General features: G+C 37.6%; 2 protein-coding genes across 2 annotated transcripts in view; both read left to right on the forward strand.

Annotated features, from left to right (window-relative positions):
- Window positions 1-17,662, forward strand: part of PlexA (plexin A) — a 311,934-nt gene that overhangs the window by 153,774 nt on the left and 140,498 nt on the right. The window contains exon 4 of the mRNA XM_073073964.1: window positions 16,921-17,135. Within this exon, the coding sequence (XP_072930065.1) occupies window positions 16,921-17,135 (215 nt within the window). The remainder of the gene's footprint in view (window positions 1-16,920; window positions 17,136-17,662) is intronic.
- LOC140742858 (uncharacterized) lies at window positions 6,555-11,893 on the forward strand. The gene has a single exon (XM_073073898.1). The coding sequence runs from the start codon at window positions 6,705-6,707 to the stop codon at window positions 8,145-8,147; it is 1,443 nt and encodes a 480-aa protein (XP_072929999.1). The 5' UTR covers window positions 6,555-6,704; the 3' UTR covers window positions 8,148-11,893.

The raw sequence follows: 17,662 nt of genomic DNA on the forward strand, positions 1-17,662 counted from the left end.
TCATTACTGAAGGTTTGCCGTTAGTTCCTTGAACCTCTCTCTATTCATGGCCAGGCGAAACAGTTGTTCGACACAGGTGACGCCTGTCCATTCCCTGATGTTTCTGAGCCACACATGAACAAATGCTCGTTTTCTATTACAATTTTATAAAAAGTCATGACCCTGAAATAACAAATAACTTTCGGATGGATTCGAAACTTCGTTGTCGCCTGTACACATTCGTTCTTCGTTTTGAGATGGATAGTTTCCGCTCATGAATATTACTGAAATTACGTCTGAAACTAGTCTAGTCTATGTAAATAAATGCGCCGTTTTTAGTCATCAACCAGCCTAGTCTTTTTTCTATAGAAAACACTGTTATTTCTAGCGGTAGTGGTTTTTCAGTTTTCAAGTTACGAGAATTGACATGCTTGGATTCGTGCCTGAAAACCTCTTGTGTAAAAACTCATTGTTTTTCCCTCTCGAAAAACCTTTTCAGAGTTAAACCTACTCTCATTCCTATCTAGATCATCCGGCTCTTATTGTTAACCCATTATTTTAACTTGCGGTTGTTTCCGCGGATCGCTGCCAAGTTTTCTAGCCAAGGCAACACGAATTTTGATGAAAGTGAAACAGGATTTTTTGTAATGGAATTTTAGAAATAATGCTGGGCTGCTCGTACTATTTAATTAAAATTTTAAAAGGCAGTGGCTGCTACGTTGCTTGAAATGTGCGGATTTTTTACAGCGCCATATTGAAATTATCGTTTCGCTATTAGTATTAAGTCTTTGCGAACAAAAAAAATTGAAGTATCAAAATAATGGGGGTATGATGTCAAAATAACGTAGTCATATTTTTAAAATATTATAATTTCTCATTCTGGAAAAAGATGGTGCTCAGTAGACCTAGTACTATATGTTTATGAAAAATCTTTTACAAATTTTTCATATTATATTATAACCATTTGTTTTTGTTGCAAATATTTCGCAATAATATTTCTTAATATTCTTTATAACCACGAGAAAATATATAAAAGTAATCCTATCAGGGTATTATATATTTCACTGCAGGACACTAACAGGATGATGATGAAAAGAGAAGATTGATATGAAAACGGGGTGGGTGAAAGGTGATTCAGATTTCCTTGTCACAGATGTATGGGCGTCGGCAGAATGGAGATGGCGCACTCTGTTATATATCGACACCGATGGATTGACAATCTCGAATACAGATGAGATGTTGAGGAGACCTATTCTACTAATATTGTAGATTTTATAATATAGGAGTAGCATGCAGTCCACCTGATTGTAAGTGCTTAATGCCGTTCATGGACATCTTTAATCAATTCAGACACGATGAGATTCCTACCTGAGGTCGGCGATATATGCATCGCTAGGACTAGGCTGGAATGCCTCTGAAAAGTATATCTCCCTTATCACACACCTTAAAGCAGAACGCAGAAATAGGTGTAACAGTGGTGTCGCTGGAGTCGAACCACAGACTAGGGTTTAGATAAATTTATTTAATGTGTAAAACAATCCAATTAAATTAATATAGAGTAAATATATTTTCACGCTAATAAATAACAAATATTTATCACATTGAAATAAACGATAACATAATTATTACGTTAACATTTCATATTTGTGCTTGTTGTGACATAGGATAATTTGTAATTGACGTCAAATAGAAAAAAAGTCTTACTTGAAGTGGATGACATTACTATAGTCACTTTATATTAAGGTAAGGCAAATATACCGTCACATGACGAAATGTTCTAGCATCACAGAAAAATAATAGTAGAATAGGGCTCAGGTCCCTAAGGAGGCTTATGTTACCTCTAAACCTGGCAGGAATACCTGAATAAAGACGTGTGAAGCGCAGAATAAATATATGGCCGCTGAGAGGCATATTTTCACGAGAATACAATAACTGTTATTCGATACGTGTAATTACGAAGGCGGTTTTCGTATTCATGTATCGTATATTGAATATAAATCCGAGAAAAAGTAATGTGATTTCGGTTATGATTTTTATGTAGGCTAATATTACATGGATCACATGGTTTTCTATGTGGATCAAATTGCATTTTCGTAATACAAATGCAACAAAAAAGATAGTACCATCTATGTATTTTATTTTGTGTAAATAAATATTCTTTTAGCAATTATGATAATTTAATGATTATCAAATAGTATCAATTGCTTCTGGTATCACTGTTAGTAATGGAGATACGAGATATGTAATTACGAGTAGTTACAAATAGGATTTAAGAGTTTCCGATATCAAGATTTGTTGTAATTGTGGCTACCCTTGACAATTAAATTGGAACGCGTTACATTTTGTACTACAATTATAAGACAGAAAAAGGTATTGGAGCATTTAATGCGCTTTTAGTTCCAAATTGGAACCAAAAAGGTTTCGTGACCTTTGAAAATAGTGAGCAATAAAAAAATTAGCTACACTTTTATTAGAATGAAACAAATAAAGAGTCGCCAGTCGTAAAAATTCTACGAGAAAATTGAAACTTGGCAACGACAAATATTTTCTAATCAAAATTTTCTTTTGATGTTTAATAACTTTGACGTTGCTAATTCTGTAAATAAGTCCCTTTGATACAAAGGCCCTAAACATTTACTCGTAAGGATTTTTTATATTTATTCATTAGCACTCTCCATTAATGGGTTTCTGTTTAATTAAAATTAGTTGAACCCAAAGTTTTATTTATTCCAGTAAATAATATATAAACGAATGGATGATACAAAATAGAAAAAGGTTACAAAATTTTAGAGATCATTGACCTATGAAGTAAATTTAGGTATGCGCTTAAAACGTCAGAACTAAAAGTACTATAATCATTATCAGTACGCCAGATATAATTTGCCTTGTCCCTGTAGTTTCGGGACCAGAATAGGGCTACGGTATCCCCTGCCTGTCGTAAGAGGCGACTAAAAGGGGGCTTCCGGCGTTGCGGGCGGCAAGAGTGGGAGCTCAAACCGCCCGGTAAGTGACCCCGGGAAGAGCGGCGGCATGTGTGGTTGCATACCGTCGTACGCACCAGACGGTGTGGCGAGCGTCAAGCTCATCTGGGCAGAGCCCGACAGGGCAACTCTACGCAGCGCCGAGGACGGCCACCGGGGTGTTTTAGTGCGGTAAAAATCCCACATAACCCTGCGTCGCTCCCACGGCGCCGGGTACCATTTGAAGGTTTCCCCCTCGTAAACAAAAAAAATATCATTTGCCTTAACAGACACCAAATACCTGAAATATCGTTTCGTGGAATTCAACTGCGAAAATTATAAAATAAGAGTCAAAAAAAGACATGATTATAATTAGATCCTTGAGGAATACCAAATCCCAAATTTTATTACAAAAATCATATAAATTTTGAGGTATTACAGTTTAAAATTTATTTTTGTTGTATATGTATCCAAAAATTTGAAAACATTACCTAGATGACTTAGAAACTTGAAATTTGGTATCGAGCTTCTTCTTTAGGCAGGTAGGCGCAAAGAAAAAACTAAAAACTATAAATAAAGGAAACTTAAAAATCCCAGAGATACATTTCCACTATCTTATATCTTTTAATTAACGTTTAATTCTCAAGTGGAGTATCATAATTTTCTATAAGCAATCTAGGGCAATAATTCTCAATTAGAAGTTGCAAACTTAATCGAGCTCCCTCGTCGAATTTTAATCTATTAATGCATGCCAACGTTTCATCTGTTGTTTCGCAACTTTACTAATCAGGTTATCAAAGGAATCAAGTTTCTTGTGACTTCCGTTTAGTTACATCTTCTCTTTTGTTTGTGTAACCTACTTACACAATGCTTTTGAAGAAATATAACAGCAAGCTTAGGTTCCTACTGGGTATGCGGGCAAACGCCGACAGGACCGGGGACCAGTGCTACTAGGATAATTTTGGTTCCGACATAGAATGTCCAGAGTAATAGTGGGGTTTTAGACGATAGGAATTTGGCATATCCTCTTTGCTGCCCCTATAGCTGAAAGACACCCATGCAGGGTTTCCCCATGTTAAAAAAAAGTTCCACCTCAGTCTTCTTGAATGGCAACGTATCAGGTAAAACGCCGGTTTTTTAAGAGTTCGTTGCAAATATTTACATCCAGCGGCTATCACTCACCGTCACAATATTGAATTGTGACGGTGAGTGTGTGAGCAATATATTAAAATCCTTCGTTAAGAATATTTCAACTCTCTCCCTGTTATAAGAAAAGACTCATTGCGGCCAATAAGAAAATATAGATTGAACACTGTAGATACTCTAAGTTCATAAAATTGATATTCTGACCTTTCCCCAATTCAGTTAAGTAATATACGTCGGTAGCCGGCGATGAAATCACGAATTCATGAAAATGTTAATAATTTTTATGGAGGTTTTTTCAAACGGCAACCGGGGAGGATTATTTATTTAGGGAGATCGGGGCGGAGTGCTTAAGTAGATAGTCTTGAATTTGAATCTTAAACAGCACCTCATTATTTATTTTAAGTAGAATAAAATGCATAGGAATTCCTTTTTTTGTTATGCTAATGCTATTTTTTCGTCGACTCCTGATTTTAATGGCGACGGCTTTGTCATTCGCGATGGTAATGAATGGTAAGTATAAGATGCGTTAATGGAACGGAATGTACTCGTACTAGGGTGGCTGTCAATGTGGCGTGTCTGTAAAAGCTGTGCGTTAAATTGTAATCATTGGGTAATATTAGTAATATATGCGCGCAGCGCCATCTAGTGCCGCACTGAATAAATAAAAGGACTTACTTGGAATATGAACTTTGTTTTTTAAAGAACGATTACAGTAATTAGTAAAATTAGTAAAACTATAAAAGTACTAATGCTAGCAGAAATAGTTATTAATATTTGTTAGCGGTTGTAGACTTTCTTAAATTTTTGATGCAGAGTTCATATTATAATATTTTGTAACGATTGTGGGCATCGTCTTATTAGAAAACTTTTTGCTTTAGTGCTTATAGTTCAACACATTAAGCATATCGTTATGATAAGTAGATTTAAACATGGTGTATTTTTTAAAGCATCTTACGTAGCCATTCCTAGTTGTAATACCCACTCTACTGTATGATCTAGGTAACGTACTCTAGACTTTCTCAATTTACAAAAAAAAATACTAGGAGAATTATAATATTGCCACCAGTCTCCGTCATGTTGATTTATTCAACTTGAATACTACATAGCTCCCGATAAAATTGAATAGTCCCGAGCCACTAGCCGCTAATAACATTTTGGAGCTCGAGGACTGAGCGCAGTCGCTAAAACGATTACCAGCGCCCTGGAGGGCTTTGTTTGACGAACGCTACGGAAATACTGAGTGGACTAGTTGGCTTATCTAGTCTTTGTCTATTTTATGAGGATTTATATAGGGTTTCTCTGTGGCGAATGGCGATGAACGTGCTTTCAAATGAATAGTGGATATTCAAAGCGTGTTATTGTTTTAACAATACGAATGTTTTAAGAATACGTTTTCTAGTATCTGTCTTATTGCAGTATACAGCGTTACTGTGTTTTGGTTTAGAGTTTAAAACGAGGTAGAAACATGTGTGCACTTAGTATCTTATATATCTCAGTATATCTCAGGGGGTAGTAATGCAGCTGTGACCGACTTTAAGTAAATCCTATTTGTAGTTGATTGTAGCTGTCTCTTTGCGGTCCACTTACCGTCCGATCGACTGTATGCGGCACGGCTATATACTTTAAGTACCAAATGGTGTTCCTATGAGTTTACGTTGTTTCGTACTTTGTATAACTTTGTATAACGAACTCTGATTATAGAGATTTTAGAGGCTTTATGCTGAAGAAATTTTCTTTATAATTACCAATTTAAATTACATATACGCATTTGTCATGAATGGGAGATATATATTTTTATAAAATTTTATATAATTAGAAAAAATAATGTACAGAAAAAATATCTTTCACAATGTTTATACATTTTTGCTATATTTACAGAAAGATCGATGTTCACGACATCCTATTTTTATATCACAACTGTCCATAAAACAATTACGGCAATGTCTCGAAAGGGCTTTGTTTGTGGGGGCGCAGTGCTCGTTGAACAAACAAGTGCGGTGAAATATTTATTTGGCGAAGACCGTTCAGAATCGCGTTCTCCGTTCTCCGTGGCGTGTGCGCACCGATGGGTTCTGATAAGGGTCCTTTTCGTTTTCTTGGTTACGATTGTATTTACACTTATGTAAATGAATATTGAAATGTTGTATGCGTTTCTTGTATATCACACTCTAACATTATAAATGACAAGATACTGTATTTAAAGTCAAAGTTACTAATTATAACGTTTAAGAATTTTTTAAACCATTTTTAAAGTCAGTCAACAACTGTTTTTGACAATTTTGAGAAAATTTCACCACAAATATTCAAGAGTTCTTCGTGTAAGAAAGCGTATGGCATTGTATTACTCGTATTTTTATCTTTCAACTGTTCATAAAACAATTACGGCAATGTCTCGAAAGAGCTTTGTTTGTGGGAGCGCAGTGCTCGTTGTACAAACAAGTGCGGTGAACAGTGCTAAACCTCAATTGAAGCAAAGAGGACGTGTTTGCGTATTTCTTTATCGTAAACAAACCTTTTTTCTCGGAAATTATACCTGCGCTCGCGCAGGTGGCGGTTATTATTGCGCGCCTTTGTTAATAGTTCTAATCGATTGTAATCCGATTATGAACCTTATATACAATGGCTGAAGAGTCTAATCAAGCCGAAGTTGACGTAGAAATCACAACTAGCGTCGTACATGCAGGAGATACAGATATAATAGAGGAACTTACACATTTAAGAGAGGAGGAAATGATTTATGAAGACACTATTAAAAATAAAAGGAACCGTGAGCAAGATAACAACGAGATATGGCAAAACGTAGAAAGAAGACACAAAAAGAAGAAAACCGACACCAACATCGCTAATCCTCAAACGGAACCTGCACAAATTTGTGTAACCAGTAAAGAGGTGTTCCCAAAACAATTTGCGCTGGCAAAATTATTAAAAGTTCATAATATACAAGATATCAGCCGAGTAAAGTACATAAATCCATATAAGTTATTAATTTCGTTTGAAAATGATTTAAGTGCTGACAATTTCTGTTCGTGTCCGGATTTCGGTGAATTAGGGTGGAGATGTCAGAAAACCTGGGAAGTTGGTCTGTCGTATGGAGTTATAAAAGACATCGATATAGGGCTTCCAGACGAAGAACTTATAAACAATATAAAGAGTAATTTTGAGATAGTAGCTGTAAAACGTCTAAACCGTAGAAGTCAAGACGGGTGGACGCCTAGTGAATCTATAAAAATTAGTTTTAGTGGTTCTTCGTTGCCACCTTACATCAATTTATTTGACATGAAAATAAAAGTCGAGCCCTATGTTTTCCCGGTGACACAATGTTCAAGATGTTGGCGCTTTGGACATGTCGCAAAGATGTGTCCTTCAAATAAGATTATATGCCCCAAGTGCAGTAAAACACATGCCAACTGCGATAGTAATGATTATAAGTGCGTGAACTGTAGTGGGAATCATATGGCTTTATCGAAAACGTGTCCAATATACGGAAAAGAAAAACGTCTGAGAGAATTAATGTCAGAATACAATTGTACATACCGAAGAGCACTTACACTATATGTTCCCCCGTCACCTATGCCTGTAACGGTAACGGAATGTTTACAACCTACAACGACACCACAAACATTTGTAGACAGCGTACACTTAGAACCTAACAATAATCAATCATATGCAGAGATCGCATCTTCAAATCAAAAAGCAACTCCACCAAAGTCGTCGAGGAAAAAACGTGTCCCCAAGCGTTTTAAGAAGAATATATCGAGCAATACTTTAGGTACCGAACAACCTGATTTTATGCAGCCATCATCTGACATGGAGCAAGAAGAAGAATACCAAGAGGACAACAATAACTCTAATAATAATTATGAAAACGCGCACAATAAGTCTGATACATGGAAGGAACTTTTACAAAAAATTAAAAACATAATTGTTGAGAAACATAATACTATTGCCGAAAAAATTAAATGCTTAGCTTCCATATTCGTAGATTGGTGTATATCTATTGTTTTAAAGTACGTATCTGAGATGTCTGTTATTAAAAATTTTTTCTCTCCGCAATATGGATAATGCTGGAAAGAAAAAAATAAGTCTTAATATATGTCAATGGAATGCAAGAAGCTTGCGACCTAAGTTGAAAATGCTTGAACAGTTTTTAATCCAGGAAAAGATTCATATTGCAGCTATAAGCGAAACGTGGCTAGTGCCAGATAGTCAACTTAAGGTATGTAATTATAATATTCATAGACAAGATCGGGATGGCTCTTACGGGGGCGTTGCTATATTTACTCACAAATCGATTGAAGCACAGTTTTGTACAATATCAGCAAATAGTTCAAATCTGGAAATAGTCCAAGTTAAATTATTTAATTGCAGTGATATTAAACATATCATTTCTGTATATTGTCCACCCAATTCGAACACCAGCCAAAGAGACTGGAATTTCTTATTTTCGTTAGCAACAAAACACACCATAATTTTAGGTGATTTAAATGGTCATCACACAAATTGGTCAAATAAAATAGACACCCGTGGTTCTCAAATTTTTGATTGCATATTAGACAGTAACTTTATGGTATTAAACGACGGCACGTATACTAGAATGCAAATGGTTGATGGGATACTAAGAAAATCAGCTCCCGATTTGTCAATTGTGTCCTCAGATCAAGCAATAAAATTTAACTGGCAAGTGACCAATGAGAGTCTTGGTAGTGATCATTTTATAATTAAATTGAGTACTTATTTCGAACCAAACAAGAACTTTCACACAAAAAGAAATTTTAAAATTGCTGATTGGGAAATGTATACCAAAGATCTTGAAAATATCTTTTCTAATTTTAGAATATCTAATGACCTTCAAATTTCATACAACATGTTCATAGATAATATAAATGAGGCGGCTAACAAACACATTCCATTGATAAAATTATCACGCAACCCTCTTAGCAAATTTAAGCCTAAGCCCTATTGGAATTCTGAACTATCCAGATCAGTTGCAGTACGTAGGTTGGCTTTAAAAAACTTCCGTCGTAATCCTACTCCTACCAATTTTGACACATTACAATCAAAAATTAAAGAATCGCAAATGCTACTATTAAATACACAAAACATTGCTTGGCAGAAATTTTGTTCGTCTCTTGATCAGGGTACTACGACACACGCTTTGTGGTCCAAAATGAAATGGTTAAAAGGTAATAAAGTTACCAAAACATATATTACAGACAAAACAGCACAACATGTATTAAATAATTTGTGTCCCAACTACGTTACTCCTCCACAGCCGAAATTTAATTCTTGTAACTCAAAGTTAGAAGCCCCTTTGTCACTTCAAGAGCTAGAAAGATGTATAAAATCAAAAGACACTTGTCCAGGGTCTGACGATATTTCATTTTCTATGATAAAAAATCTCCCAGAAAATGCTAAAAACATTTTATTGCAATTTTATAACCAATATTTCGATAAAGGATTTGTTCCTGAGCAGTGGCGAGATATATGTATTGTTCCTATACCAAAACCTGGTAGAGATCCCAACTCTATACAGGCACTTCGTCCTATCTCTCTTATGTCTTGTATTTGTAAGATCTTTCATTCAATGCTGCAAAAACGACTAGAATGGTACTTAGAAAAAAATAAAGTATTTTCGAATAACACATTTGGTTTTAGAAAATCTCGATCATGTTTAGATTGTTTAGGTGACTTAGTTACCAAAATCCAGGTTGGGTTTTGTAAAGATCTTACAACTGTTGGATGTTTTATCGATATTGATAACGCTTATAACAATGTAGATATTTCACAATTACTACCAATCTTGGATCAATTGGGTGTTGGTTCTAAGTTTTGCAATTATCTTTGGAATTTTTTAAAAGACAGGCTACTCAAAATTAGACTAAATAACTCATGTATAGAACGAAAAACAGGACATGGTTTAGCACAAGGAGATCCTTTATCCCCGCTTCTTTTCAACGTAGCAACTATTAAGATAATGGACAAAATTAAAAACGTAAATATCTTACAATACGCTGATGATTTTGTTATATTCTCATCGTGCAGAAATTTTAATAATTGTGTCAATAAAATACAGGTCTCAATTAATGCTATTCATACACTTTTAAACGATTTAGGATTAGAGATATCTCCAACTAAAACAAAGATTTGTGTTTTCAAGAAAGGTCCTTTAAGAGACACGGTAGCAATAACAGTAAACAATCAATCTTTAGAGGTGGTTGAAAACGTAAAGTACCTTGGCTTATGGCTGGACCGTTCCCTTCGATGGTCCAAGCACATAAATGAAATTAAAGAAAAAACATTAAAATATCTAAATTTGTTGAAAGTTTTAGCCGGACCAGGATGGGGTATACATCCGATTCATTTAAAACAAATATATATTGCAGTAATTCGTAGTCGCTTCGATTATGGAAGCTTTCTATATGACGTAAGCTGTCCAACGCATTTGTACAAGTTAGACAAGATTCAAAATATGGCGTTGAGAATTATTGGTGGTTTTATCAAAAGTACTCCCATCCATGTGATGGAGAGTGAACTAGGTATTAATCCATTACAAATTCGGCGAGTATACCTGGCTGGAAAATTTTGGCTAAAATTAAATTCATTAGTAGATAACTCACTTGTTAAACTTATAAACGAGATGTCTTCTCTCTGTAACAGACAGCTATGGAAAAGAAAGAAAAAACCTTTACTGCTTTTGGTAAATGACTATTTTAAAGATGTAACGATTTATAAAGGTAACGAACTGGAAATGTTTTCTTTAGATACATGGGTTACAAATCTAGACATATCAGGCATAATAAAACTCAATATTCCATCAATTACAAAGGCAAAACGACTATATAATGTTTCCCATGTGAATATAACATGCAATCAGTTTTTAAATAATAAATACGGTATTTTTTATAAAATTTACACAGACGGTTCAAAAGATGGTCATAACATAGGAGCTGCATTTTTTGATTCGCAGATTAAAAGTTTTATGAAATTCAAAATCATATATAATTCTTGCATTATGTTTGCTGAACTTGTAGCAATTTCGGAGGCTTTATCTTATTTAGAGTCAATTGACAGTAATCATTTCGTCATTTTAACTGACTCGAAGAGCGCCCTTCAACATTTGGCTCGGACTACCTCGACTGTTCGATGTATGCCGATAGCCTATAATATTATTAAGACAATTTCAGCTTTAAAAAACAATGGCAAAACTATTATTCTTCAATGGATTCCATCGCATGTTAATATTTGTGGAAACGAAATAGTTGATAGTCTAGCGCGACAGGCATATTTTGAGGGTGTACCCGTTAGTATACCCCCTTTTTTTACGGATTGTATGCATATTATTAAAAAACATTGCTACACACTGTGGAAGGAGTATTTTGATAAACGATCGCTTGAGAAAGGAATATGGTATAGGACCATACAATGTGAACCTTTGTGGACGTCTTGGATTGATAATTGTTCAATGCATCGCAATGAGGTAGTTACAGCTTTGAGGATCCGATCTGGGCATATTCCATTAAATAAATTTAAACTTTTGATGGGCCATGCAGACTCACCTTTGTGTACACAATGTGGTATTGTGGAAGATGTTTATCACATTCTTATGGAATGTGCACGAAATGAAACATATAGAGGAGAAATTTTTAATAAACAGACAGTGTCAGATATTGGTTTCTGTAACAGTGCTCTAGCTCATCCACAGGGAGACTTTGCTAGAGACCTATATAAGTTAGTTAATATAGGTTTAAGAAATAGTTAACATACATCATATTATATTATTATACATTTATTATATTGTATGCGACTACAGAGCGACATTGCCAAAAGGCAAAGCTCTTTAAATAAAGATTAAAAAAAAAAAAAAAAAAAGTGCGGTGAAATATTTATTTGGCGAAGACCGTTCAGAATCGCCCGCGCGTTCTCCGTGACGTGTGCGCACCGATGGGTTCTGATAAGGGTCTTTTTCGTTTTCTTATTTATGGTCGTACGTTTATAACTATATAAATAAATACAATTGATATGTTGGGTGTTATCTTGAAGTTACTAAGCATTCTGAGCAAACTTAGATTTTGTTTATAACAAATTTTGGAAATTAAATCGTTTTAGGGTTGTAAATAAATGTCTAAAGAAACCCTTATAAATTGGGCTTGACTGCATGTATCTCCAAGCTATTTTATTTTTAGTTGTATGGTTGAAAAGCTCTGTGAATAAATATATTACTACATTTATATATCTAAATAGCTCTATAAATACATTTTCTTAACGCATATTTCAATACATTCTAGAGTAATAATAAAGAAATACTTTTAATTTTAATTAACCTGTCTACCTAATACGAGTATAGCCAGCGGTATAACTAACCAGTTTATCTCGATAGTAACGAAAGCAGCAGCTGACCAAAAGTATTACAAATCGGAGGATAAGTAACTCTTGTTAACTGGCAGCTGTAAGCGATGTCGAATACACTAAAACCATATTCGACTTTGGTCACAGATGACCTGATGTTTTCGAGGAATAAACTAAAAAGTCTCATATTAGTATTTTTATGTAGCATGATACATTTATAAAACAGCAATAGTTATACTGTGGCGACCTCCCGCTACTCGACAAGAGATGGCGCCACGAGTATTCTGAATCACGCTATCGAAGTTTTCTAAATATCCTGCATATATACAAGCTCCGAACTGGGACTGTCGGAGCACGGCCGCTCCCCGGGCATGATCACCTAGCCCGGCAGGAGATCTCCCTTTGCCAAAGTGGTGACCCCTGACAAGAATACGTCCCTTCTGACCCTCATCGATGGTGGCAAGATGACTATATCATCGGCAAATCGAAGGTGTGTGAGGTGTTCGCCATTGATGTTAACGCCAAGACCTTTCCACTCCATCAGCTTGAACACATCTTCCAACGCAGCGGTAAACAGCTTCGGCGATACGACATCGCCCTGTCTAACTCCCCGCTGCAATTGGATAGGGTTCGTCCTCTGATCGTGTACTCGGACTGACATGGTGGCGGCTTTGTATACACACTTCAACACCTCGATGTACCTATAGTCGATCTGGCATCGCTGAAGGGACTCCAGCACCGCCCAGGTCTCGATAGAATCGAAGGCTTTCTCATAGTCCACATAGGCAACACATAGCGGCAGATTATACTCCTCGGTCTTCTGTATAATCTGCCGGAGCGTGTGTATGTGGTCCATGGTGCTGTAGCCTTTTCGGAATCCGGCTTGTTCGGGAGGCTGGAAGTCGTTAAGCCTGCGTGCAATACGGTTAGTGAGGACCCTCGAAAAGAGCTTATAAACATGGCTCAGAAGCGCAATGGGCCTGTAGTTCTTCAATAGGGTTTTATCGCCCTTTTTGAAGAACAGTACCACTACGCTTCTGCTCCACGCTTCCGGGGTAGTTCCGCTATTGATCACGGAATCGAACAACTTTTGGAGCGCCACTAGTACGGGTTTTCCGCCAGCTTTTAGCAGCTCTGTTGTGATTCCGTCATCTCCCGGTGCCTTGTTGGTTTTAAGCTGTTTGAGAGCCCCTCTAATCTCGTACAGGCTGACTTCCGGGAGGTCCTCGGTGTAGTGTCGGGTCAGCTTAGCACGTTTGTCGTTCACAGTCTTACGGGCTGGAACTCGTGCAGAAGTATACAACTGTCCGTAGTAATTCTCGATCTCCCTCAGAACTTCGGGCTTAGACGAAACTATGGTGCCCGACTCGGTCTTCAACCTCGTCAACAGACTCTGCCCAATGCACAGATCTCTTGCGAACACTTTAGAGCCTCGGTTTCGCTCAATAGCGTCTTTTACGCGATTAGCGTTATAAGAACGCCAATCGCGTCGCCTACCTTGGGAGATCTGTTTATTAAGCAGCCTGTATTTCGACATTGAGGTTGGAGACTGCACACACAGTTCTCGTCTCTCCCGCATAAGACCGAGAGTATGCTCTGAGAGAACTCGAGGCCTACCACTGGAGTGGGCCTTGAAGTACTTAGACCCTACCTCGTGGACAGTTGCTACAACCTGGGTGTTAATATCGTCCACCCTCCTCGATTCTTGCGTTTCCGCAAGAATCGAGGCACGCGAAACGGTTTCGTAACTCAATCTGAAAGCCTTCGGAGCCCTGGATTTGAACAGATGTTGGGCGGAGCGTAGACTTCATCAGGCGTGACCGTTCGAGCTTAACGTTGATATTTAATGTGCCTCTTACCATCCGGTGATCACTTCCGGTTTTCACCCTGTTGATCACAGAGACATCATTAAATATGTGCCGTTTGTCTGCCAAAATGAAGTCTATCTCGTTCTTGACGGTACCATCGGGACTTATCCAAGTCCACTTTCGCTGTGCCTTCTTCTTGTAGAAGGAGTTCATCATAAAGAAGTCTTCCCTCTCCAAGAAGTTGGCAAGCAAGTGGCCTCGGTGGTTCCGTTGTCCAACTCCAAAGGGCCCCACCTTCAGTTCGTCACCATTTCGCGTGCCCAGTCTTGCGTTAAAATCCCCCATAACAACGGTAAAATGGGTTTTTGAGGTATGTATGGCTCTACTTATGTCCTCATACATAACCTCAACCTCATCGTCTGGGTGTGTCGACGTCGGCGCATATACCTGTATGACCTTCAGCGAATACCGTTTAGATATTCTGAGTATAAGGTACGCTACCCTTGCCGACACACTGTCGACCGTTACCACGTTGTTAACGAGGGATTTGTGGACTAGGAACCCGACACCTCCTTGAGACAGGTGTTCGCCCTCCCGGTGATAGAACAAGTTGCCGGATTTAAGGATTACCGTGTCCTCCCCCTGTCTTCGGACTTCTGATAATCCCAAAATACTCCAGTTTAACTTGTCTATCTCTTCTTCCAGCTCCTGTATCTTCTCGTCGGTCCTCAGTGTCCTGGTATTGTATGTTGCCAGGTGCAGAAGTCGTCGTGTGTGGTAGCCGACTCTCTTCCGGGGATTCTTAGCACCCCCTGCCCCGCCGTTACCGTGGCCGCTACCATAGCCCGGAATAGCGGGGCCGCCGGGGACTGGGGGCCGTGGCTTTTCTGCACCTGCCATTGGGGGTTTTTGCCATAGTCACCGCGCCTGGCATGCGTGTTGGTGACCGCAGTAGGTGTTATTCATACACGGGAAAATGCTGCTGCCCATCTCCTGGTATTGTCCCTTAGTCGGCTCTTACGACATCCACGGGAAGAGAGGGAGTGGTGCTATTCGAGGCCGACACCACACGGCACAATGCAGATAAGAGTATAACAAAAACTATTTAAAGAGAGGACGATTAAATACAATGTTCAGTGAAATATTTATTTGGCGAAGACCGTTTAGAATCACCCGCACTGTTTGCGCTACGTGACGAGCGGACTCTGATGGATTTTGATAAGGGTCGTGTTCGTGTTCGGAGCGTGAAAGAAATATTGGGAAAACAGTACGGTAAATTATTGTTTGAGCAGCCTTAGGGATGTTGGGTGTACGCCTGTACGGTGCGTGGTTTGTAAATATTCCACTTGAACATGTGAACCGTTGCGTATGGTTACGTTCCACTTGACAAAAGAAACGATTGATTACGTTTCATATTGTCTTGATAATTATTATTTATTATTATAAGTGTAAACTTCGTGTCCGGACCCAGAACTTCGTTTATTTGTAATTTTCAGATTTTATATAGCAAATTAGTATGCATCTCGTCTGAGGTTAAGAAGTCACTTTTATCTGCTAATATTAGCAATTTTATATGTAGAATAGGTTCCACATAATCAATCACAAATAAGTTAATAGGTAATATCGATACGGATAAAGATAGAACGTCGAAACAGATACTCTACCTTAACGCACCATTTTATCTAGAATACAATAGATGACAGTGTCGGGATAAAGAAATTTACTTTTAAAACATAAACAGCAACATGAGTTACGATTTAATAATGCGATTTAATGATGCAGCCATAATGCAGGATTACGAAATGAGTTATATAAATAATTAATTACTTAATTATATTATTATGCAGTATGCATGATAAAAAGGGCGATACCGTCAATGCCGTGGGAAATTACGACCACTTTTCTCAAGGTCACGCTTTTTATCGATCAAGTGGCGTTTGTATAGGAATCTTCACAATATATAGATTTTTTTATAATGTAAAAAATACAATAGAACATGTGTTAAGTGGTAATAAAATCATGCTTTAACATTTTTTTACCCAATTACGATAATGGGAGGGTAATTTTATCCGAACGTCATTATGGTCTTTATTCATCTTGGTAGCACGAATTGTAGTAATATTCAAAAACTCTACTGTCTTTTTCGGCGCAGCATATATGCGATTCATTTAAGTAGTCGGGAATTTTGTTTTTAATGACATGCAACTTTTTTTTCTGCATCGAAGTAAACTTTTTTTAATATGTATAGGAGTAGCACGAGTCCACCTGATGGTAAGTGGCTACTGTCGCCTATGGACGTTTGTAATCAACCCCAGATAGGATTAGATATTCCTACCTGAGTTCGTCCACAGTTGCGCCGCTAACCTCAAGAACTAAGCTGGAACGCCTCGGAAAAGGATGTCTCCCTTACCACACCCATCAAACCAGAACACAGCAGCGCTACTGTTAATAGCCAGGATATAAATAGATAGAAATAGGTGTGGCGGTGGTGCCGCCGTCACACCACAAAGGGTTCTACCACCTTCAGACCTCAGGTAGGAATGTCTAATCCTATCTGGGTTTAATTTCAGATGTGCATGGGCAGCAGTGGTCACTTATCATCAGGTGGACTGCATGCTCGTCTGCTACACTATATTATAAAGAAAAGTAATACTTAATTAATGATGACCCATTGCCCCCAGTCGTGGAAACGGGAGACGAGCCGGCCGCGTGCAGCAACCGGCGCACGCTGGTGCTCGCGAACCACCAGAGCACCGCGGACGTGCCGATGCTGATGACCGCGTGGAACCCGCGCGCCGGCGTGCTCTCCAACCTCATGTGGATCATGGACCGCGTGTTCAAGTTCACCAACTTCGGGATCGTCAGCGTGTTGCACAAGGACTTCTTTATACAAGCGGTGAGTGGTTTTGTATCTTTTTAATGATGGGTAGAAACCGAAAACGAAACGTTTTACGCTTATGCAAATTTATAGGAACCGAGAGGCGATTTTTATTTCAAAACTGAAACTGACCCCAACCTCATTATTGACGGAAATTTGGCCGAAATCGAAAATTTAACGGGTCACTGGTATTTTTATATAAAATCTTATAGTATGTGTTGAGTATATCGGATACATGTTTTAATGTGTTGATTTTAAAGGAGTAACAGTGACTCCAAAATAACCATTTTCTAGTATTATATATATGGTATTATCCCTTATAACAAAACGTGTCTGGCTGTCTTTGTATAGCCAAGTTAGGAACATGTGTCCCGATTATGAAGGCAAAATCGCTCAAAGATTTGACTTTATTCAAAAAGAGGTAAGCAGCTTTTAACGCCAAAAAGTATAAAAAAATCGTGTATTTGTTTATTATTTTTTTATTTTATTAAACATTTAATATTTTTTTCCTTATTTTTAATGTTTAGGGTATTTTGGTCTAAAAT

The sequence above is a fragment of the Epargyreus clarus genome, unplaced genomic scaffold (assembly GCF_041222505.1).
Source record: "Epargyreus clarus isolate Ecla_fem2 unplaced genomic scaffold, WU_Ecla_fem_2.2 ptg000001l, whole genome shotgun sequence".
In the NCBI taxonomy this organism is placed as follows: domain Eukaryota; kingdom Metazoa; phylum Arthropoda; class Insecta; order Lepidoptera; family Hesperiidae; genus Epargyreus; species Epargyreus clarus.